Below are 24,951 nucleotides of genomic sequence, written 5' to 3' on the forward strand. Positions count from 1 at the left end.
TGCGCGTTGGTGAAAAGCCCGGTTGTTGGGGGGAGAGGTGGAGAGGAGCTCGGAGCTAGTCCAGTTAAAGAAAGAGGCTGCGAACTCCACCTTTTTGCTTCCCATAAAACTATCAGATCCTCAGAGGTCACCCTGCTGCTCTCTCGGGGAGGATGTGAAGAGGCAATAGTGGTCCTGTGTTGCAGGAACCGTGGCGTCGGGGTGTGGAAAAGTTCTCTGCTGCTCTGCCGCACCAAGAGCAAGTTCGGTAAAGGCCCCGCCCTTACCTCAGCGTCACCTGCGTGGAAAGGGAGCCATGTGGTTCGGCCGCTAAACGCGGGGAGGGCTTTTCTTGTCCACCATGTTTGCATTATGCGGTAAAAATAGTAGGGCTTCTCAGCTGGGAAGATACAAGAGTGTCTACCAGGCCCTGATTTGGGTTCTCGGGCTGGGGCTCCTTCCCCCGGCTTTGGCACTGCCGGCCCAGCCGCCCCAACGTGGGCCTCGTTGGGGGCGAGGTGGGGGATGTTCATGATTGAAGTTTTCCTGCAGATCACTCCTCGCTTCCTCTTCTCGCTTTCTCATTCTCTCTCGCTTTTTTTTTTTTTTTTTTTTCTCTCTCGCTTTTAATGTCTCCCATTTTGTAATCTCAGTGACCCATCAGCCTCTTGCGGCACCCGATTTCTGGTTGTTTTCTGAATAGTGCTTTGCATTCTTGAAAATTGAGCGAACCAGTGACGCCTAATAAATAATTTTTGGTTGTGCTGGCTCGCATACCACCGAGGTTCCTAGTGACAGCTTTTAGGGAAAAACAAAAACAAAACCCCCAAAACAAGCAAGCCTAATTTCTGTAAGAAGAGTGGAGGGCAGTCCTGGTACCGAGATCAATGCAAGTTAAAGTGCAAACGAAGGAACGTATGTCAAATGCGAGGGAGAGAAGGAAATGAGTTCGAGTACACGGATGTTCCCGAAGGTTGCAAATGTGGACGAACCTAAGTTGTACACCTTCAGTATCCAAAGACTTTGTACTTGGTACTACAGGCACTAGGAAGCCCGTCGAGAGTGGGATGAGGGGGCGCAAGGGGTATTAGCAGTGGAGAAGCTTGAATAATTTTTCCTTCATGAGGTTTGCAGTGTGTAGGGTGGAGACAGGAGGCCAGTTACCGTCATATAATGGAAACTTCCATTTCGTGGCTTTAATTCATCCTCAAACCTGCGTAAGACAAGTGTGCGACAGTAAGAATTGTCTGGGTCATAATGCCCTGCTGTCTTTCTTGAGACCACTCCCTCAAAATAACCCTTAGAGAAAGGGGGAAGGGACAATGTAATCATTTACAAAAGATAGAAAAACAAAACTGGATAATGTAATAACGATAGCTCACAATTATTGAGAGCTTGCTTGAGCTAGGTGCTGTGCTCAATTCACTGACTCTTTATAACCCTGAAAAATAATTATTATCCCCATTTTACAGATGGTATGCCTGAGTTCTAGAGAAATGTAAAAAGTTGCCCGAGGTCACACACCTAGTGGCAGAAGCTAGGATTTAAACCCAAGTGGTTTTTACTCCAGGGGCTTAGGGTCTTAAAGCACTATGTGCCTACCTGGAGATGTAAATAACCTTTAAGGGAACAAACATCATTTTAGGCAAATTGAAGTTACTTCTTTTTTTTAAGCTTTTTTTTTTTGATGTGGACTATTTTTAAAGTATTGAATTTGTTACAATATTGCTTCTGTTTTATGTTTTGGATTTTTGGCCCCAAGTCACGTGGGATTTTAGCTGCCTGACCAGGGATCGAACCCGCACCCCCTGTATTGGAAGGCGAAGTCTTAACCACTTGACTGCCAGGGAAGTCCCCAAATTGAAGTTATTTCTAACTAACACTGCAGTTAGCATCTCTGGAGACCTGCAGTTAACGGTTTATTGGCTGGAGACTTTTGAACAGGACTGAAACTTGATATCTTGGTGTCTGACACTGTGAGGGGGTCGGAGGAGCTTTCTTTTTTTTTTTTTTTTTTTCTCTAATAATTGCTATATTAGTAAGACTCCAAGCTCCCGCTTCAGGTGGAGTTCTTCCCTGGATTCAAATTACATCACTACTTTATCCTTTCTGTCTTTCAACCTGATTTGGTAGATGGAATTCTGTAATCCCTTTTACCCCTTGCGTGAATTCAAACAATCTGTTTACTGCCTGAATGAGTTTGGCATTCTCTCCACATACTTTTATTGTTACGGGCCATAATCCTAAAATCATTCTTAAGACTTTTCACCACCAAACTGCAATGCTTTCTTTGTTTTTTCGTTTTTTTGGCCACATTTCTTTGTGTTGGGCATTCTGCTGTTTGCCAACGTGAATGCTTGGGAAGGACTTGAAATTAGCACATGCCTTCCTTTGGCTTTTTTATTATTACAGCAAGTAGGAAGTTTTGAGTTTAAAAAAAAGTACGTTATATAGGGGTAAACTTAATTTTTATTTGGCTTCCTATTTTATTACTTTTCTCAAAAAAAAAATGTCTATCAACTATTCTCATTTGCAAGTTGAGTCCTGTAAGGCTTGGTGAGATTGGCTCACCATTGCTCCAGTGGTCCCTACTGAATTGTTTCCAGATTGGTCTCTGTGGAAATGTTTCCATAGAGATGGTTAGAACTAAGGACTCCCAGCTGCTTATTTTTTTTTTTTCCTCTTTGTCTTCCTTTTCGTCATTTCAGTGCTTTCCTATTAGTACAGAGATCAGAGGGACCCTGCAGAGGGTCTTGTTAGAGGCCAAAATGAGAGAAGAGATGAAAAAGGAGAAGGAAATAGAAGTACCCACATGGCCCAGAGGAAAACAAGACAGCTAACACGTGATCCTGATTATACCACCAGGATGAAGGGAACAGGAAAATTCCATGCAGAGCCTGAAAAAAAAAGAAAGAGAAATTGAAAGAGACTGTACTCTTTTGGGGGAGAGAAGGCATATTAACTAAAAATTGGCTAAGATAGTTGTTCACATACCTCCACTGGCATTCTGAAATAACATAAAAACTGGATTACAATATTTTTGTCTACAGGAAAATCAAATAAGCTAAAAACGTAACAAACCCACAAATAAGTTTCTAGGAGTGTGTCTAATTAAGGTAGTTAATGCCTTTTGAACACTAAATCTGTCTTACTAAGGTTTTTTGAAATGCTTGTTCTTTTATTTATATCATATATATCTACTCTCTTTAGAAAGCAGTAGTCTTCTCCATCATAATTCAAAATTATTTCTCAAGACAAGACTTAATTACAGTTTACATTCTTGATACTTTTTTGTATCTTCAAGTCACCCTAGTGTTCATTCTGGGATTAGGGAAGCCAAAAGGTCTGATCCAATTGGAATAATTATACACTAAATAAACAAATTGCAACTTAAAAGGAAAAAAGCACCTAGCACACTTTCTCTAATTTTTGAAAATAATTAAAAGTGTTGAATATTATTTCTGTCCCAGTGGATTGCTGTGAAGAACAGGGAAAGCAGCTACAAAAGATAGCTACTTAAGGAATTTAAGTCAAACTATTGTACTGCTTTTAATATTTTATAAGCACATTGATAACTTAGAAAACACTGTACCATTAAGAGTAACAGACCATTCCCCTCTCCCCCCACACATGATTTTAAGCTTCTGAGTGGTAGATAAAAATATGTTTCTTCATATATATACCTGTGCATCTTAGTGTACAAATAACTATGGTTATATTGGGGGTGGAGGCACTTTAAGTAACTAATTTTCACCACAGTCTAGCAAAGAAGGCCCAGCAGAGATGATGAACTCTTAAACTAGAACAATGGTACTGGGATAGATATAAGAGGATGTCTTTGAGATATTTAGGAGCCATTATCAGCAGGATTTAGTGATTGATTAGAGAAGCTGTGGATGGATGAGTAGAAAGTCAAGGATGAGTTACTTTTGGTTTAGGGTTTGATGGTGGGGATAGTAACTGACAGGGAATATAGGACTATTGAGTATACTGATTTTGAGGTGCCATATACAATCCACGTGGATGTGTCTAGTAGGAAATTAATATGTGCTAGGATACATAGTTGGCATTCATCAACGTATATTTTGCTTTTACATTCTGATAGTTTAGGGAGATAGGCTCAGGCTAGGTAAATTTGGTCTAGCATCTGTTGTTAAAACTGGAATGAGAACTTATTAACTTACAATGAGGAATAATGAGAAATATAATTCAAACAGATTGACTGCATCTTGTCCCTATGTTTTGCAGTGGTTGCTTCTGAATAATATATATAAAAAAATTATACTTTACAAGGTAAGTACTAGGGTTGTAATATACAGCATGATGACTATAGTATACAGCATGATGGCTATAATTAACACTACTATATGATGTATGAAAGTTGTTAAGAGAGTAAATCCTAAGAGTTCTCATTACAAGGAAACATTTTTCTTTTTTTGCTTTCTCTTTTTATTGTATTTGTAAGAGGTGATGGATGCTAACTAAACTTACTGCAGTAATCATCTCAGAACATATGTAAGTCAAACTATTATGCTATATACCTTAAACTTACATGGTAATGTATGCCAATTATATCTCAGTAAAACTGGGGAAAAAAAGAAATCATACTGTATTACTTAGTATTGCTGTTAACAAATTACCCTAAAACTTAGCAGCTTAAAACAACAGACTTTTATTATTTCATTGTTTCTGTGGGTCTGAAACCTGAGGGCAGCTTAGATGGGTGCCTCTGGCTCAGGGTCTCTTATAAAGCTGCAATCAAAAGTGTCAACTGGGGGCTTCCCTGGTGGCGCAGTGGTTAAGAATCCGCCTGCCAATGCAGGGGACACGGGTTTGAGCCCTGGTCCGGGAAGATCCCACATGCCGCGGAGCAACAAAGCCCTTGAGCCACAACTACTGAGCCCATGTGCCACAACTACTGAAGCCTGTGCGCCTAGAGCCCGTGCTCTGCAACAAGAGAAGCCACCGCAATGAGAAGCCCACGCACTGCAACGAAGAGTAGCCCCTGCTCGCTGCAACTAGAGAAAGCCCATGCGCAGCAACGAAGACCCAATGTGGCCAAAGATAATAAATTAATTAATTAATTAATTAAATTTAAAAAAAGTGTCAGCTGGGCCTGCAGTTACTCAAGGCTCAACTGATGGAAGACCTGCTTCCAATCGCCCTTACGTGGTTATTGGCAGGCCTCAGTTTTTTGGTTTTTTTTTTAATGATTTAAAAATTTTAGAATAGTTGTAGGTTTACAAAAAAGTTGCAAAGTTAGTACGAAGAGTTCCTGTATACCTCTCACTCAGTTTCCGTTGTTGTTAACATATTACATTCTACGGTACGTTTGTCACAAGTAATAAACCAGCATTGGTCCATTGCTATTAACTAAACTCCACACTTTATTTGGGGTTCACTCGTTTTTCTGTAACATCCTTTTTGTGTTCCAGTATCTGATCTGGGATGCTAAATTACATTAGTCAACATTCTCCTTAGCATCCTCTAGTCAAGTACTTTGTAGAATATCCTTCAGTTGGAATTTCTCTGATATCTTTGCCATGATTAGACAAGAGTAATGTGTTCTTGGGAAGAAGACTACAGAAGTAAAGTGCCATTCCCATCACACCATATCAAAAGTATATGCTGTCAACATGGCTTATCACTGATGGTGTTACCTTTAATCACCTGGGTGAGGTAGTGTTTGCCAGATTTCTCCACTGTGAAGTTGCTTTTTATCCTCTTCCTATGGTCTACTCTTTTGGAAACAAGTCACTGAGTGCACCCACACTCAAGGGTTATTTAAACTCCATCTCCTGGAAGCCACCGCAAGGAGAAGTCCGCGCACGTCGACGAAGAGTAGCCCCCACTCTCTGCAACTAGAGAAAGCCTGCGTGCAGCAGCGAAGACCCAACGCAGCCAAAAATAAAAATAAATAAATAAATTTATATAAATAAATAAACTCCATCTCCTGGAAGAGAGAGTAGCTAAATAAATTATTTGATATTATTCTGTAAGGTTTTTCTTTCATTCTTTCATCTTTTGTATATGTCAGTACAGACTCATGGATATTCATTTTGTACTTTGGGTTATAATCTACTACTACATTACTAATTTTGTTGCTCAAATTGTTCTTGCTTAGGCCACTGGGAGCACTTTCAAGTTGGCTTCTATATCCCTTTGACATGCCCCTATCCTTTTTATTTTTTGAGACTGCCTTACTTTCTGGTACTAGAAGATGCTGCAGGCTCATCTGGTATTTTCTTTACCCTGGCCCTAGAATCGGCCATTTCTCCAGGGAGCTTCACTTCCTTTTATTATTGGGGAATGTTATTTAGTTTCCACATTTCCCAAATTTCCTTTTTCTTTTGTTATTAAAATGTAATTTTATTCCATTTATTCCATTGTGGTTGAAGGACACACTTTGTATGATTCCAGGCCTTTAAATTTATTGAGACTTGTTTTATGGGCTACCTAACATATGGTCTATTCTGGAGAATGCTTCATGTGCACTTGAGAAGGATGTGCTGTTTACTGCTATTGCGGGGTGTACTAGAGATGTCTGATAGGTCTAGTTGGTTTACAGTGTTGTTAAATCTTCTTGTTGATCTTCTGTCTAGTTCTATCCATTATTGAAACTAGGCATTGAAGTCTCCAACTATTATTGTTGATTTGTCTCTTTCTTCTATTCTGTCAGTTTTTGCTTCATGTGTTTTGGGGTTCTGTTGTTAGGTGCATATACGATTATAACTGTCATATATTCCAGATAGATTGATGCTTTTATCATTATAAAATGTCATTCTTTGTCTCTAGTAACAAATATTTTCTTAAAGTCTATTTTGTTTGTTATTACTGTAGTCACTCCAGCTCTCTTTTGGTTATACTTTGCATGGCATATCTTTTCCCCATTTTTTTACTTTCAACCTATTTGTGTCTTTGAATTTAAAGTTTGTCTCTTATAGAAAGTATATAGTTAGATCATGTCTTTTAAAAAAAATCCCTTTGATGTGAATTTAGTCCATTTACATTTAATGTAATTAAAGTGGGGTTTAAGTCTGCCATTTTGCTATTTGTTTTCTATATGTCATGTCTTTATTGTTTCTCTATTCCTCCATTACTACTTGCTTTTGTGTTAACTAGGTATTATATATATATGAATATGAATGTCTATAAAGAACATATGTATATGGCTGTTATCAAAAAGAATACAAATAACAAATGTTGGCAAGGATGTGGAGAAAAAGGAACCCTCATACACGTTGGTGGGAATGTAAATTGGTGCAGCCACTGTGGGAAACAGTATGGAGGTTTCTCAAAAAACTAGAAATAGAACTACCATATGACTCAGCAATTCAACTTCTGGGTATGTATCTGAAAAAAAACAAAAATACTAATTTGAAAAGATACATGCACCTCAGCATTCATAGCAGCATTATTTACAATTGGCAAAATATGGAAGCAACCTAAGTGTCCATCAACAGATGAATGGATAAAGAAGATATGGTATATTTATACAATGGAATACTACCCAGTCATAAAAAAGAATGAAGTTTTGCCATTTGCAACTATGTGGGTGGACTGGGAGGGTTTTATGCTAAGTGAAATAAGTCAGACAAAGACAAATACTGTATGTTATCGCTTATATGTGGAATCTAAAAAATAGAACAAACTAGTGAATATAACAAAAAAGAAACGGACTCACAAATGTAGAGAACAAACTAGTGGTTACCGGTGGGGAGAGGAAGGGGGGGACAATAATTTGGTTGATAAATGGTAAGTCATGATGATAAGATGAGAACTGTAAACTTTAACAAAAAAGTGAAAAATTTCCATCCAAAACAGTGGGTATTTAAACATAAATGTAGTTGAAGAAATCAGAACGAGTCTAAAAATTTTTGAACAAAGGAAGTGTTTCAGAGCTTCTGTTAAGTCTAGGAAATATGGGTAAAAGTAAACACAAAGTAGTTGAATGCCATATATATGTGTGTGTGTGTATGTGTGTATATATATATATATGGTCTTAGTAGCTAAATGAAACTAATTTAAAAATAGATTTTCTTCCAAATTGTTATTTAAAAACTTATTTTACTTATAATTTGTAATTCTTTTTTATACTCATTTTCTTTTCACCAGCAAGTAGACGGTGTTCAAGTACACTTTGAATGCCAGTCAGTGCTCTATTAGTAAGTATTTACATTTTCAAAGAACTAAACTGGCATTTATTAATGAGTATCCTTGTTTTGAGGCAGTAGTCATAAGCAAAAGCTAAGTGGATTCTTTTATGCTAACAGCTACAGAATAACAGAAATCAACTTTCTGTTGTCTGTAGCCACAGGAGACTGTAAACAAGCTAGGACAGTTACAGAGGGACAAATAAGCCTGAGTGTTCCCAGGCATACCCATGGGCAGGTTTAATGACTAAGCTATTTGAACAAGGGAGGTTTATGATTTCCCTACATTTACATGGTAAATGGAACCAAGATTAGAATTCAGAAAGGTGTCTACTGTGTTCTCAAAAACAAACCCAGTGGAACTCTGGGGAAGGTAGTGGGACAGGGAATTGTCAAATGGGATTTTAGTTTTTTCCGTACTATTTTATTGTTTATAAAAAGATTATATTCATATACTAATTTGATGATTAAAAACTAAAGAGTTAAAAAAGAGAAGTATGAATAGTTGAGAAATCATATGAATTTATAAATTTATGTATTTATTTTTGGCTGCGTTGGGTCTTCGTTGCTGCACGCGGGCGTTCTCTAGTGGCGGCGAGTGGGGGCTTCTCTTCGTTGCGGTGCGCGGGCTTCTCATTGCGGTGGCTTCTCTTGTTGTGGAGCACGGGCTCTAGGCACGCGAGCTTCAGTAGTTGTGGCTCACGGGCTCTAGAGCGCAGGCTCAGTAATTCTGGTGCATGGGATGCTCCACAGCATGTGGGATCTTCCCCGACCAGGGATCGACCCCGTTTCCCCAGTATTGGCAGGCAGATTCTAAACCACTGTGCCACCAGGGAAGTCCCGAAATCATATGAATTTAGATTTATGAGCTTGTACCCTCTGGGGGTAATTTATTTCTTTTTAAACAGCATATTTGCTTGGCATTATTGAGGGACATGTATAGCCACTCTAGGTGTCCAAACGGAATGTCAGTGAAACTAGAGGAGGATAGTTTAAATTATTTGGATCATTTGAAAAACACCGTGCTGGATAGTTGCTCAGAGCCCTGCCTGATAGCTGCACCTGAGGACCAGCCATTTGACTGGATGCCAGAATTTGTGCAAGCCCATTTACTGGGTAAATAAAGGCAAGTTGCTCAAACTTTACCTGCCTCAAATTTTCTCTCAGCAATTCAGGGGGACGTTAAGCCTGCCTTTTCCTTATAGGAATGAAACCAAAATTAATTTTAAGGAGAGAGAGAGAGAGAGAAAAAAAAAAGACATCTTCAAAGATAAATTCTAGATTAGATCCTCAGGGTAGAGGTGTATGGCTCATTCATGAGATTCTCTTCTCTCCCTGGTGCCTAGCATTGGAGTCTGCCTGCCACACAGTAGCTGTTGAACTGAACTTTGGATTTCTGAACCCACAAAGATAAAGAACAAATCATGAACATTGGCTCCAGCAGATCTTTATAGCCTTATCTCCACCCTCTCCTATCCTCTTGCCACATCTATTTCCATATTGAATTGCTTACCTTGGGATTAATCCATGCACTCTGCCCAAGATGCCTGTTCCCACCCTATGGAACTGCTGGACATTTTTTTGTGTATGTTTTTGGACCCATTCAAATGTCACCTCATCTCTGGAGCTCCCTCTGACTGTCTCCTGGGCAGAGTTATTGCTCTCTCCTTGTGTTCATAGCATTGTATCTATATCTTTTTCTTTTATATTTTATAATTTTTACATTGGTCTCCTCACTGACTGAGAATACCTTGACAGAGAGTTAGTGACTTGTTCATCATTTTATCCCCCAAATCTAGCATGTGCCTGGTGTTTAGGAAATACACAGTAATTTCTGAAAATTAAATTGTTAATGTGAACCCTATGTTAAGCATAATTGGTTACCATAGAGCACAAACAGGAATATTAATCAATTAAATTAAATGAATAAAAATACTTTTTCTACCCTTTGAGAATAAAAATTAAATTTATAAAATACATTTTAGAAAGACAGTTTTAATACATTTATGGTGTTAGAAACTTCATGCTCTTTTTGTAGTGATTCTCCAAGTACGGCATCAGCATCACTTGGGAACTTGTTAGAAATGTAAATTCTTGGGCCCCACCTCAGACTTATGAAATAAAAAATTCTGGGCATGGAGTCCAGCAATTTGTGTTTTAATACATCCCCACAGGTGATTCTGATGAATGCTAAAATCTGAAAAGCACTGTTCTAGAACAAATAAAAATGCTTAAGAAACTTTCACACTTGACCAAGAACTCTTTTTACTTAATCAGAAATCTTGTTTAGTTTTCATACATAGTACAGTTATTTACTGTTTCTTGTACCAGGGTCCTTTGTATTCTTGAGTGTCTGCAAATTCTAAGAGAATTTTTAAACTCTTCAGTTTTCATTTCAAAGATGGTCTAAAGTATTTTAACACTTAAGACAAAATTTCTCTTATGCAGTGGTAGTTTACAATTTCATGGAACTAGGATTTTAGTTCCTTAAGTAAGAGTTCCTCAAATTCTGGTCCTGGGATATATTCTGAGGCATGGTGGTTAACAACATGGATTGTGGAGTTAGACTATTTGGGTTCAAATTTAGGCATTGCCTAAATGTGTGACCTTGGGCAAGTTACTTAAAATTTCTGAGCCTCTGTTTATTCACCTGTAAAATGGAAATGGAGATTATAATAAGGATCTATCTCATGAGATGCTCTGAGGATTAAATGCTCTTAGAACCATGTCTAGCACATAATAAGTGCTCAGTAAGTATTATTATTGTTCTTGGAAATTTGTGCAGCAGTTAGGATTTTGCTGGGCTGCAAGTAACAGAATACTGGATTGTGTTCATTTCCTATTGCTGCTATAACAAGTTATCACAAATTTAGTGAGTAACAATAGCACAAATTTATTATTTCATAATTCTGAAGGTCACAAATCCAAAATAGGTCTCACTGGGATAAAATCAATCTTGATCTGGGACTTCCCAGCCTCCAGATTGTGAGAAAAGAAATTCTGTTGTTTAAGCCACTCAGTCTCTGGTTTGTTATGGCATCCACAACTGACTAATCCAGATTTGTTCCTTCTAGAGGTTCTAGGGGAGAATTTGTTTCCTTGCCTTGTTCATTTTTTTTTTTTTTTTTGGCCATGCTCCATGGCATGGGGTCGGGGAACTTCCCTGACCAGGGATCAAACCCATGCCCCCTACATTGGGAGCACGGATTCTTAACCACTGGACCACCAGGGAAGTCCCACCTTATTCAATTTCTAGAGGCTACCTATATTTCTTGGCTTGTGTCTCCTTCCTCTGTCTTTAGCCCAGCAGCACAGCATGTTCAAATCACTGCCTTGAACTTTTCTGCCTCCCTCTTCCACTTTTAAAGATCCCTGTGACATTGAGTCCACTGGGATAATCCAAAATAATCTTATTTTAAGGTCAGTTGGAACTTCCCTGGTGGTGCAGTGGTTAAGAATCCACCTGCCAATGCAGGGGACATGGGTTTGATCCCTGGTCTGGGAAGATCCCACATGCTGCGGAGCAACTAAGCCCGTACGCCACAACTACTGAGCCTGTGCTCTAGAGCGCACAAGCCACAACTACTGAGGCCACGTGCCACAACTACTGAAGCTCGCACCCAAGAGCCCGAGCGCCACAACTACTGACTGCAACTACTGAAGCCTGTGCACCTAGAGCCCGTGCTCCGCAACAGGAGAAGCCACCACAATGAGAAGCCCGCGCACCGCAACGAAGAAGTAGCCCCCACTCACCACAACTAGAGAAAACCCGCGCGTAGCAAGGAAGACCCAATGCAGCCAAAGATAAAAATAAAATTAAAAAAAAAAGCCCTGCCTTCAAATGTTAAAAAAAAAAAAAAAAAATCAGTTGGTTAGCAACCTTAATCCCATATGCAACCTTAATTCCCTGCTGCCATGCAACATAGCACATTAACAAGTTCTTGGAATTAGAATGTGGACAACTTTGGCTATTTCGGCCATTATTTTGGCTACTCCATGGACTGGCAATAGTTTGAACCTTAAGGATATTTGCTGTTTACTTAAGTCTGGAAGCAGGAGGGTCTAACATTGATTTAGCAGGTTAACTACATTGTAAAGAACCTATACTATTTCTTCCTTACCTAGTTTGTTAGCTTTTCCTCTTCATATTTGTCACCTCATGGTCAAAAGATGATCGTTGCATTTCCAGGCATCAGCAACATATTCAAGACAGGAAAAAGAGGAGGGGGAAAAAGAGGCTGTCCATTTTCCTTTCCTGTCTGCCCCTTTTATCAGAAAGCAAAAGATTGTCCCTAGAATCTCTCCAGCAATCTTGCTCTAAATGGGTCCTATGGCCATCTCTAGCTGCAAGAAGATCTGGAAAAGGGAGCATCTGGCATAGGAGAATGAAATCATACAGATTGGCTTAGACCATTTATGATACATTGATGGGGCCGGGTGCATTGCCTCCCCAAACAAAATCAGAGTTCTTTTAGAAAAAGAGAAGTGCAAGTGTGTGTGTGGGAGGGGTGGGGTGGAGAGGGGTGGTTGTCAAACAGGCAAATGACATTGGCTATTAGAGTCTTGGAGAATTTTTCCCTTTAAAGAAATGTTTTCACTTGAGAAGCAATGCAGTATTTCTAGAAGCCTGATAAAGTACTTAGTTGTAGAATTTTATTTTTCTGTACCAAATTAGAGCAAGAAAACAAGACTATCTGAAGAAACATTTTAAAAACAAACATGTAATTTGTGATCTCTATAGAAAAGTTAGACAGTCTTTTCAATATAAATTTTCTCATCCAACTGAACACATAGCTGATGGCTGAGACCAACAGGGCTGTAGTTCAATGAGGCTAAAAACTTGCTCCTTTTGGCATACCTATGATTTCTGTAACAGTGTCAATTCTATTTATGAAAACTATGCTTCATTGTCAGAACTTTAATTTGTTTCTGGTCTCTATTCAATTTTCCTAAAATAATAAAGGCAATCTATAATAAAATTTCCAAATAATTACATCAACAAACTGCAATGTACTGTCAATAGTGGTGATGCTGCTGAAACTGAAATGTTGGCTGGCAGATGATACCATGTTGAGAAGCCCTAAGTATTTGCCAGTCCATGTATGAAAGTTCAGTTGTGATGCATGCTCAGTATATTATTTACTTAATTCAATAAACATTTATTGTGTCAGGCACTGTTCTAAAAACTGAGATTTTAGTAGCAAAGAAAAACAAGAAGAGGTTCTGACTTATGCTCTTTGCAGTCTGGTTAGAATAATCCAAGAAACACAAATGAAAATTCAAGGTATTTTTGAATCTATCAGATCACCAGTGGTGGGTCATTCTCATATGCTAAGTTGATATACTCTTTCTGAAGATAAATTTAACTGTATGTGTAAGTTAAGATGTCTGTACACTTTGACCCAGGGATTTGGTTTTTGGGAATTATTATAATTAAAGAACCAGAAATGCAGGCCAAGATTTACAGTCAAAAAATTTGATCACTACATTATCTTTACAAGTGAAAAATTAGAAATAAATACTCACCAAAGGGGAAATGGTTAAGTAATTTATAGCATATGCATGAGCCTATTGTAAATCTATTAAAATGATGTTTTTGAAGCATTTATACTCATGCTATACTGTTAAAAGGGTAAAAATTATGATTAAAAACTATATCTAAAATATTAATAATGTTATTGCTTGGAGGGCAAAAGGTGCAACCTTACTGAAGTTACTGAAGGGAGTCAAAAGGTACAAACTTCCAGTTGTAAAATAAATAAGTCCTGGGAATGTCATGTACAGCATGGTGACTATAGTTAACAATAATGTATTGCATATTTGAAAGCTGTTAAGAGAGTAGATCTTCAAAATTTCATCACACACAAAAAAACCCTTTTTTTGTAACTTTGTATGGTGATGGATTAACTAGGTAGTTAATGATTGTGGTAGATCATTTCCCAATATATAAAAATATCGGATCATTATGTTGTACACCTGAAAGTAATACATCAATTATACCTAAAAAAAAAAATGAAGAAAAAAGTAGGCATTTGGCAAGAAAGTTAAGCAAAACACTTGTATAATAAATTAAACACAAAGAAAAGAAAAAGAAACCTGTAGGCCTGGGAGCTGCCTAGTGGGCTGGTGCCAGGTGTGGCTGCCAGCAAGGCGTCCCACTGTTATTTATCTTAATCTTGAGAACAAGAAATACATGTTAGGATAGGTTAATTTCTTTTAGATTTAAACAAAGCACCTCCTAATTTGCTGAATTTTAAAAAAGTTCTATAACTTTGGGTGGGAAGAATCCCTCCATGCCTATGACAAAACCCATGCTTTCTAGTAAAGCAAAGGAAACACTGAGAATGTTTAACAGAATTTCTCTCTGTAGGGCATGAGAATACAGGAGATCCCCTCCCCACCCTGGTTTTCTATATTTTACAGGTTTTCAGTAAAGAGAAAGTGTTATAATGAAAAGCTTTATTTTAACAAATCTATATCATGAGTTAAAAAGTCTCCATCTGCAGATTTATAAAATAACACAAAATTGAAGCATGAGGCTCCTTTGACTATGTTAAGTCCAAAAAAAAAAAGTTATTGCTGATTTACATGGTTATGAGTCACTTTTTGATTTTCCAAGTTTTTTTATAATGGGCATTTTAAATATATATAAATTTATCTATTTTTGGCTGCGTTGGGTGTTTGTTGCTGCGCGCGGGCTTTCTCCAGCTGCGGCGAGCGGGGGCTACTCTTTGCAGTGCGCGGGTTTCTCTTCATGCAGAGCACAGGCTCCAGGTGCATGGGCTTCAGTAGTTCTGGCTCGTGGGCTCCACAGTGCAGGCTCAGTAGTTGTGGCACACGGGCTTAGTTGCTCCGCGGCATGTGGGATCTTCCCGGACCAGGGCTCGAACCCGTGTCCCCTGCATTGGCAGGAGGATTCTCAACCACAGCGCTACTAGGGAAGCGATAATGGGCATATTTTTTATAATTAGAAAAAATGCATTATTTTAAAAGGGCAGTAATATTCATTGGGAAACTATAAGCAACATATATGCCCCTTGAAAGTTTCATGCACTTCATTAAAAACATAGCCTAATGTAGTTTTGGCTACTCTAAGAATATGACTATGTTGTTAAGTATATGTACACTATGAAAAAAATATTCTATTAATCCAGTATTTTAAAACAAATTCAATTTAGAGGCTTAAAATCAGAGGATCACTTTAAATGTAGGTGTGTGAGAATAATTGCTTGACTTTGTACCTGGAAAATGCTAGTTGCTTCTGTACATCAAGTAAAACATTAACTTTTTGATTTTTTGCAGCAACAAGCATGAAAGCAGGCTACCAGCAATTTTGAGAGCTTGCAGAAACAACTTGCAAGGACAATGAAGCTCCCTATTTTCATAGTAGATGCATTCACAGCAAAAGCATTTCGTGGGAATCCTGCTGCTGTTTGCCTACTAGAAAATGTAAGTAGTATTTTGTTTTGAAGTGCAGTGCCTCAAATCCTAGATTCCTGTAGAACCAAGTATTTCCCAAAAAAAAAAAAAAAAAAAAATCAGACCCACCTAGCTGTGTACCTCTCTGGTTTGTGTTCTTTGTCAAATGGTATCAGCGATGTTCATGACTGCAAGTTGATTTTGACCAAATCATATGATGAGACTGCTTACACCTAGATGCTTAGGTCTAGAGAAATGAAGATTCATGTAAAGAAGAACTAGAGCTAATTAAAAAAAAAGTGGGGGGGGATTTCCCTGGTGGTTTGGTGGTTGAGACTCCCTCCCCCCAAAAAAAAGAACTCGAGCTCCTTGTAGCCTCTGTGTTTTCATTTAGTTAGCACCAAATGGGGAGGAGAATGAAATTAGATGAGTTTTATGTGACTGGACATGGCTGATACTACATTTAGCTTAAAAGATTCTAGCTGGATATTTTTAACCTTACCTATAGTTCAGACAATTAGAAATTCTTTTCAGGACCAAAGATGAGACATTTTGCAAGGAATTAAGTAATTTAGTAGAAAGATAGAAGGAATTAAGCTCTAACATAGGGAGAACTCAGCTTACTGAAAGTCTCATTTTAAAAATGGCTCTTTGATTGGATAAGTTTTAACAGAAGAGTTAAATTTTCTTTGACCTTAGATGCTTTGTGTTGTTACCTGGGTATTAGGAAACAAGCCAAGGTATGCTTCCACTCAGAGCAGTTAGTACAAGAGTAGATTTTCTGAAAATTACTTCAGGAACACAGTAAGCAAGTGATGATCTTAAAGGGCAGGAATAGAAAGGCAGAAGTAGTGAACACGGTGGGGAGTGGGGGGAAGGGGAGGGTGGGATGAATTGGGAGATTAAGTTTGACATAAATACACTACCATGTGTAAAATAGATAGCTAGTGGGAACCTGCTGTATAGCACAAGGAGCTCAGCTCTGTGCTCTGTGATGACCTAGATGGGTGGGATGTGAGGTGGGAGAGGTCCCAGAGGGAGGGGATATATGTATAAATATACCTGGTTCACTTCACTGTACAGCAGAAACTAAACACAACATTGTAAAGCAATTATACTCCAATAAAAAAATAACACATTAAAAAAAGTCGTATTAAGTTGGGGCCTTTGAGTGCAAACATCAAGCTGGCTGCAGATTAAAATCACCTGAGGTGCTTTAAAAATTCCTATGCCCAACCAATCACAATAGAATCTCTGGGGGTGGGACCCAAGCAGCACTGTTTTTTAAAGCTCCCCGGGTGATTCTAGTGTAAATCAAGATGGAGAATGACTGAGGTTTTACTGAGACAGGTGAATATTGTTAATTGAGTCTTTGGTATACTTATTTTCTCCGTCAAATGGAGCAGCAAAATGGTGATCAAGAGTCCTCATCTTACCTTGGGCTTCCCTGGTAGCGCAGTGGTTAAGAATCCGCCTGCCAATGCTGGGACACGGGTTTGAGCCTTGCTCCGGGAAGATCCCACATGCCGCAGAGCAACTAAGCCCGTGTGCCGCAACTACTGAGCCTGCGCTCTAGAGCCCGCGAGCCACAACTACTGAAGCCCCTGCACCTGGAGCCTGTGCTCCGCAACAAGAGAAGCCACCGCAATGAGAAGCCCGAGCACTGCAACGAAGAACAGCCCCCGCTTGCCACAACTAGAGAAAGCCCACATGCAGCAATGAAGACCCAACGCAGCCAAAAATAAAATTAAATTTAAAAATTTTAAAAAGAGTCTTAATATATTTGCCCCATGTCCCCATGTAATATTCTTGAAGAGTTTTAGAAAAGTTTTGAGTGATTTATGTACTCAGTTTCACCAGATGACAAGAATCAGTATTATTCCTCAATTTACTCCTTTTTACCTCCAGTACAGTCACTAAACTCCAGACTTAGGATCTCTCTCTCTCTCCCCTATCTCTCCATTAAAATATATTTTGCATGTTATTTATATATTTGGAAAAGCTAGGAAATAAAAATTTAAACAAAAAACTTAGCATAGTTCAAAGCAATATGCTTTAGTACGGAAGGAAGAAAGAAAAAGAAGATGAAGTCTATGATCTGTCTGGGGACGCTTTCTGAAGAGTCTCTCAATTCACTTCTGTGCCTTAGACCTGTGATACCAGGCTAATTTGATGGCCTGTCAGGGACAACTGAATAGATATCTAAAGACTAGTTTGCTAGTTTTCTATCCTGTGGACACAAGAATCCTGCTCTCCTGGAGGCTAATCTAGCACTTTCCCCAACGCGTAATCAATAAAAATTAAAATGGAGGTATAAACTGTTGTTTCCACCCTTGGATTCTTTTACACATGGCTGGAGATAGTGGACACCTGAAACACCTAGAGAGAAGACAAGTGAACTCAGGAAAATATCATAGACAGATAAGTGCTAAACCTTATAATGCTGACCACAGTTCAGTAGGTGTTCAGCCTGTCATTACATAGTCTACAAATATTTGTTGACATCTACCGTGAGCCAGGCTCCAGGGTAGGGACGGGAGGTATAGAGATCAGTAAGTTTGCCTGTCCTTGAGGTGCTCAGAGTCTAGCAGGGGAAATACACTTTTAAACCTGATCATTATCCCATAGTTACCACAGAGGCTGAAAGACCAGGTACCGGGTACCATGGGGACTCATGCCAGGTCCCATGGGGATGCAGAGCATGGAACAACATTGGATTTTTATGGGGGAGAAAATGCTTCAGATTTTAAGTGCAGGGCTGCAAAGGAATATTCTTTTTCATCTTGTTTTGTTTAAAATTATTTAAAATTTGACTGAGTTGAGACTAACTATAGAAAAACTTGGTGGACAGACTAAAGACTAGGTAATTGTACTTTGAGCTTTGGGAATACTTGATAAGAGACTGCTGGAAGGAAAGGAAAAAATTCTGGGTAACAACAATCCCAGAGCTTCTAGAATATTCTAAAGTTTTGTTTTCCTTTCTAGACAAGTCCATTTTAAAAATTTTCACATGAGAAACTTATAACACTGTACATTAGGTGAAAGCAAAAACAGATTAAGGGCTAAATGGAACATGAAACATTTGAAAAAAAAATTTTCAATTTCAAAAAATCGATGGTTTTCTCAAATGCCTGACAATTTTACAATAAAGATGATGTAGAGACATGGAAAATGTATAGAAACAATATATATATATACTTTTTAATAAATTTATTTATTTATTTATTTTTGGCTGTGTTGGGTCTTCGTTTCTGTGCGAGGGCTTTCTCTAGTTGCGACGAGCGGGGGCCACTCTTCATCGCGGTGCGCAGGCCTCTCACTATCGCGGCCTCTCGTGTTGCGGAGCACAGGCTCGAGACGCGCAGGCTCAGTAGTTGTGGCTCACGGGCCTAGTTGCTCCGCGGCATGTGGGATCTTCCCAGACCAGGGCTCGAACCCGTGTCCCCTGCATTGGCAGGCAGATTCTCAACCACTGCGCCACCAGGGAAGCCCTAGAAACAATATTTTAAAAAGTGAAATAGATACATTACAATGACAGCTGTGTAAAAACTATAGGAACTCCTGACCAACTGTTGGAATAGGTCAGAGGGCTGTGGTAGTGAAAAGGGGTGGTACTTTGTTTATTTTTCTATAAACCATCTTTACTGTTTAGTGAAAATAACATATTAACAGAGGTAGGGAGCCATATTTATTGTCCATATTCTAACAAAGCCTTAAGGTTTTTGTTTTTGTTGTTGTCGTTTTGTGTGTGTGTGTGTGTGTGTATATGTATGTGTATGTATGTGTGTGTGTGTTTTTAGGGCAGGGCTTCTCAATAGCAGTGTTATTGACATTTTGGACTGGAAAGTTCTTTATTGTGTGAGGCCGTCATGTGCATTGTAAAATGTTGGGCAGATCCTGGACTTTGACCCACTAGATGACAGTAGTCTCTCCTCCTCCCCGAGACATGACCGTCAAAAATCGCCCCCAGTTGAAAACCATTGTTTCAGAAGATACCTTCTCTAAAGAGAGGCTTATTCTGGAGTTTTCCTGTTTAAATTATCCATAAAAACAACTTCATTGTGTGCCCAGTATATTTATTTATCCCGATTCAACTGGCCGTTACTGGCTGTCTACCATAAGCTGGACACTGTGCTAGGATCAAATGTAATATTCATATATGTGTGTTTCTATTCTTTTAAACACTACTAATCATTTCCAGTGACAGCAAGGAGAATCGGCTTCACACTTTTTTTTTTTAAGTTTTTATTGAGTCTGTTACAATATTGCTTCTGTTTTATGTTTTGGTTTTTTGGGCCCTGAGGTATGTGGGAATCTTAGCTCCCAACCAGGGATCGAACCCGCAACCCCTGCTTTGGAAGGTGACCTCTTAACCACTGGACCGCCAGGGAGGTCCCTGGCTTCACACTTTTAAAGAGGAATGCTTAGTTTTAGTTCCTAAAGTACTTGCTGTTCTGGTTTATCTGGTTAAATTTAGGGACGACCAAAAGCCCCTTTTACAGCTTGGTGGGTTATATATTTAAAGAAAAACAGGTGTATAGCAATGCTGTGTTCAGTCCATGCTTTAATTCATGTGCAGTGGTAATTTCCAAACTTGCTGCCCTTCCTTAGAGAGAGGATCACTGGCTCAGTGTGACCATACTGGGTCAGAGGCTCCTGGGGTTTCTAGAGGGTTACAACCTCATATCTCATTTTTATGCCCAGAAAAATGATGCAAAGTGCAGAGAAGATTCTTCTAGGACATTGAAGTGTTTTCCTTTGCCAAGTATTTGAGGGAAGAGAGCAACGCAAAGGAAGAGGAAATGTTAATGTGGGAATTTCTGCTTCCCAAGTATCCTCACTGGCTTCTAGAACATAACTCTCAGCTTTGAGGGCAGTGACTTCAGGCAAGTTCAGCCAGTTACATACTGTGCTAATTTCTTTTCATATATTATTTCATTTCACACTCACAACCACTCTATGAGTACGTCTTATTATTATTATCCCCATTTTACATATGAGAAAACGGAGGCAGAAGAAGGTTAAATGGCTGACTTCAGAATCCCACCCCAGGTCTGCCTGACTGCAGGGCCCATGCTTTTACTCTTCATCGCGGTGCGCGGGCCTCTCACTATTGCGGCCTCTCTTGTTGCGGAGCACAGGCTCCAGACGCGCAGGCTCAGTGGTTGTGGCTCATGGGCCTAGTTGCTCCGTGGCATGTGGGATCTTCCCAGACCAGGGCTCGAACCCATGTCCCCTGCATTGGCAGGCAGATTCTCAACCACTGCGCCACCAGTGAAGCCCAGGGCCCATGCTTTTAACCCACTGTACTCAGTACTAGACTAGATGTCCTCCCCTTTTATGTGCTCCCACGGCACCCCTTCCCAGTTGATAACATGCATCACTCTTGTTGTAACTCATTCAATGCCTGTCTCTCTCGCTACTGTACATTCCATGAGATCTTAATCTATTCTGACTTGTTCCAACACACAAGGCCTAGCACATGGGAGGCACTAAATAGATACCTGTTGAGTGAAAGTGAAAATATTATAATCAGTGATATTGTGGCAAAATCTCCTTCTAAGAGTTCTAGTTAGCCAACAATTATTCATCTTTTGTTCTCATTGGTAGGGTGGGGTGGGCAGGGTATGCAAAGTGAGTATGTGCTTTGGGTTCTGTGATGGAGCTGGAGAGACTAAGCATCCATACGATCCATTGGAAGCAACTGAAGATGGCCTGCAGTTTGAGTGCTGCAATGTGTGGACATAACTTTACAATCGGAAATCCAAGTGCCTCGAAAGGAATCTTGATCCTAGCACAGTGTCCAGCTTATGGTAGACAGCCAGGAATTCCTCGAAAGGAATTTCTTCCTAGATGATTTAGAACTTTCTACATCCAAGTGCTTTTCCGTTGCTGGAAGGAAAGCAGAGGGACAAATAAACAGAGCAGGACTGTCCTGTTTAGGCTGTCATATTTCTAAACTGCCACAAGGTGGGAGTATTTTAAAACTTTACTCTGATTTTCTGATCATTAATCTTTCGCGGGCCTTATAGTGATGGAATCTCAGTGTCCCAGCGCAGTACATTGGAAGGCAGAAAAACAAACATGGCTCTAATTTTGCTGCTGGAAGCTTGACTCATGTGAAATTGGCAAAAGGAAATGGATATTAAAGCACGAGAACTAACAGTTATCGGTTTGGTTTGAAATTATTATGTGTTACATTTAAAAATAAGCTTGTAGTATAAAATGGAAACATTATTGGAACCAAAATTCAGTATTTTGAATGAATGTAGTCTCATTCTTTTTTTCCTAAAGCTCTCCAAGTTGAAGCAATATTAATCTTCTCATGATTCACCATTATTTTGATCTTTGGTTCTAGTGTAGAAATTCAGCCACATGTGGTGCACATTGAGGGCTGCTACTGTCATACTTTCTACATTGTCTCTGGCCCCTCAGGCAAATAGCAGGTGCATTTTCAGTGTTCTGGGGCAGAAATTGCACTTACAGAAATTCAGATTGTAATTGGTGAAATATACCAAAGCAGAGAAGATTAAAGAGTTGATAGTCAGTGAAGTGTGTGTTTTTAGCTGATGTGCAAAAAAGCCCATTTGCAGAGGAATCTATTACCAGTAGATGGTGAGCTTGGCTACAATGTGAAATGCTTTAATACTTTTAGAGACTCTGGTCCTAAAGATCAAGGGAAGCAATAGGCAAAGAAAGGAAGGACAAGGATAGGGAGTTTGGCCAGATGAGATACAGGAAGGACTGGCAGGCACTGCAGGTTCCTGCAGTCAAGGAGGCAAATCCAGGCTTTTCTTCATCAATCACCTTTGAGGCCTGTGACTGCTGACTCAGCACTGGGGAATTAAATGGCTCTGAGTTTCTCTCAGGTGTTATATGCACGGGCAGGTGGGCCAGTTTCCATGGGGAACATTCAACAGGCCACTGCGAAGCGCTTGAGTTCACTTCTGAACATTGTTGCCTTTTTGGCCTCAGCAGCACCCAACCCCCTCCTCTACTCAAGTGGGACTTCTCACTCCCCAGGCCCACAGGTGCCCAGAGGTGTGACAGGTGCTCATTCCACTTCATTCCTACCATCCTAGTTCTCCTTACCTTAGCTTACAGAATCCTAGAGTGTCAAAGATTTAACAGAAGGAGAAAGAAGTGAGGTCAAGTGATTTGCCCAAGAAGCGTCCCCAATACAAAGCTTTTTGCCCACATTTTCCTGTCCAACTCACCAAAATCTTCCCTTTTTCTAGGTCCACATCAAGTCCTCACCTTTAAAGTCCTAGAGTACTTAATGTCAAAATCCATTGCTGATTTCTGTATCTATCTTGACTCCTCAACTGAGAGGCTCAGGCCCTTGACCACAGGACCATATCTTATACACCAGGGCTCCCCAGACTTTAATGTGCACACGGATCACCTGGTTTCTGGTTAAGATGGAGATTCTGTTTCAGAGGGTCTGGGGCAGGGCCTGAGACTCTCCATTTCTAACACATTCCCTTGGGAATGGTGCTGATGCTGGTGGCCCAGCATGGTACTCAGTGATTGATTCTGCTTGCAGGAGTCCATTTTATCGGATAGACATTGGTTTTCTTGCCTGCAGCCTGTTAAAGGGATAATAATAATTTCCTTGTTATGGGGAGGCAGTGCAGTGCGGCAGGTTAAAGCACTGGCTTTGAACCACTCAAAAAGGTAACGTTTATCAAGTACTTACTATGCATCAGGCACTGTGATGAGCACTTTATATGCATTATTGGATTAAATCTTTTGAAAGAAAAACGTTAAGTAAAAAACAAACAGAAAAACCCGCTGTGTTATTTTTTCAGAAAATAAGTATCTATTTCTTAAGTGATTTCTCTTTCTGTAGGACTACAGAGCCTCTACAGATTTTTAATACAGAGCTCCTTTAAGAAAAGCTTAGTAAGTCTCCTGTTAGGATTTTTACATCAGCTGATATTTTAAAAATCATGACTGATTTTTCACAACGGCTGTTTTATGCCTTTTTTTTCAATACAGAAACTTTAATAGGTAAACATATCTGTAATGTTGTATGAGTATATGGAAAGTGTTTCAAAAGAATTTGAATCAACTAAAAGACAAGGGTGTTTAACTTGCATAACTCAGATAAGTGAATTATGAATTTATTAGAATAAAGTATAATTCTTATTTATGGGTTTCAGGAGCTCAAGAATAGTAAGTTTTGCCAAAGCAAAAATACATTTGTCTTGAGATTTCTTTTTTTTTAAATAACTTTTTATTGGAGTATAGTTAATGTCTTGAGATTTCTTTAGAATTCAAAATCTAAGTAGTGATCATTTTGTTGATTAAAAAATTGCTTTTCATTCTCAAAAAGAAAATTCATGCTTCAGCCCATTTTTTCCCCTTAAGAGGAATGTGTGTATGTGTGTGTATGCATGTATATGTATGTATGTGTCTTCACAGTAACCCTTTGACCTAAGTACTATTATTCCCACTTTAAAGGCATAGAAGCTGAGGCTCCAGGAGGTGAAATGACTTGCCCACTCTTGCACTGTTTCTAGGAGCTGACTCAGGATACAAATCCAATTATGTCTGTTTCCAAAGCCCACTATAAAAAAATTGTTTTATTTTGAAAAATTAAAAAACTTAAGAAAAATTTCAAGAATGAACATCTATATACTTTTCCTCTAGATTCACTGGTTCTTACCATTTGCAAAGCCCACATTCTTAATCACTCTACCATGTATTAGGCGTATTGTGTTCTTAGGATATTATACAAACTTTCTGTGTTTAATTTGTTTATCTGTAAGTGGATAAAAATATCTATGTTGAGGGTTTTTAAAATGAAGGTTAACTGGATAATTATTCTCTCAGCAAATACTTATTGACCTCCTTCCATCCCAGGATGAATAAAAGCATTGTTCCAAACCAGGACAAAGCAAGGTAGCACAGTTGGTGCTCTCATAGAGCCAGAGTCAGAGGTGGGGGGAACAGACATTAAAAGGACATAGCAAGTAATTTCAGGTGGTCTAAGCACTGGGGAAGAGACAGAGCAGTCTGGAAGGCTTTCTGGAGGAGGTGACCTCTGGCCTGAGGCCTGACTCATGAAAGGGAGTGAACGGTGTGTAAATGGGGGCAGAGTGGTCCAGCCTGCTCAGAGTGGGCACCTAACATCTCTTCATCCAACAGGAAAGAGAGATTGTGGAGTTTCCATTTGCAGAAATTATTTTTAGAAGAGAACACATGCTCCCAGATAGACTAGATGATAATCTGACAATGGATAGCCCAGGCCGGTAGGTTTTCAGAATCTGTTCTAACTTTTAACCTCCACCGCTCTTCACATGGTTGCATGCATGGATTTCTGAAAAACCATCTTTATAAAAGTGCCTTGAATTCCTTGGTGATTATTTCCTTTTAGGCATATAACTTTTAATAT

At 39.3% G+C, this 24,951-nt stretch overlaps 1 protein-coding gene across 2 annotated transcripts in view; it reads left to right on the forward strand.

The window, feature by feature from the left end:
- The first annotated feature begins 15 nt into the window (after positions 1-15).
- The window catches only part of PBLD (phenazine biosynthesis like protein domain containing), a 35,377-nt gene continuing 10,441 nt past the window's right edge, over positions 16-24,951 (forward strand). For both annotated transcript variants that reach the window (XM_061181495.1, XM_061181490.1), the window contains exons 1-2: positions 16-247; positions 15,435-15,581. In XM_061181495.1, coding sequence (XP_061037478.1) covers positions 15,498-15,581 — 84 coding nt within the window. In that variant the 5' untranslated portion in view covers positions 16-247; positions 15,435-15,497. The remainder of the gene's footprint in view (positions 248-15,434; positions 15,582-24,951) is intronic.

The sequence above is a fragment of the Eubalaena glacialis genome, chromosome 1 (genome assembly GCF_028564815.1).
Source record: "Eubalaena glacialis isolate mEubGla1 chromosome 1, mEubGla1.1.hap2.+ XY, whole genome shotgun sequence".
Lineage (NCBI taxonomy): Eukaryota > Metazoa > Chordata > Mammalia > Artiodactyla > Balaenidae > Eubalaena > Eubalaena glacialis.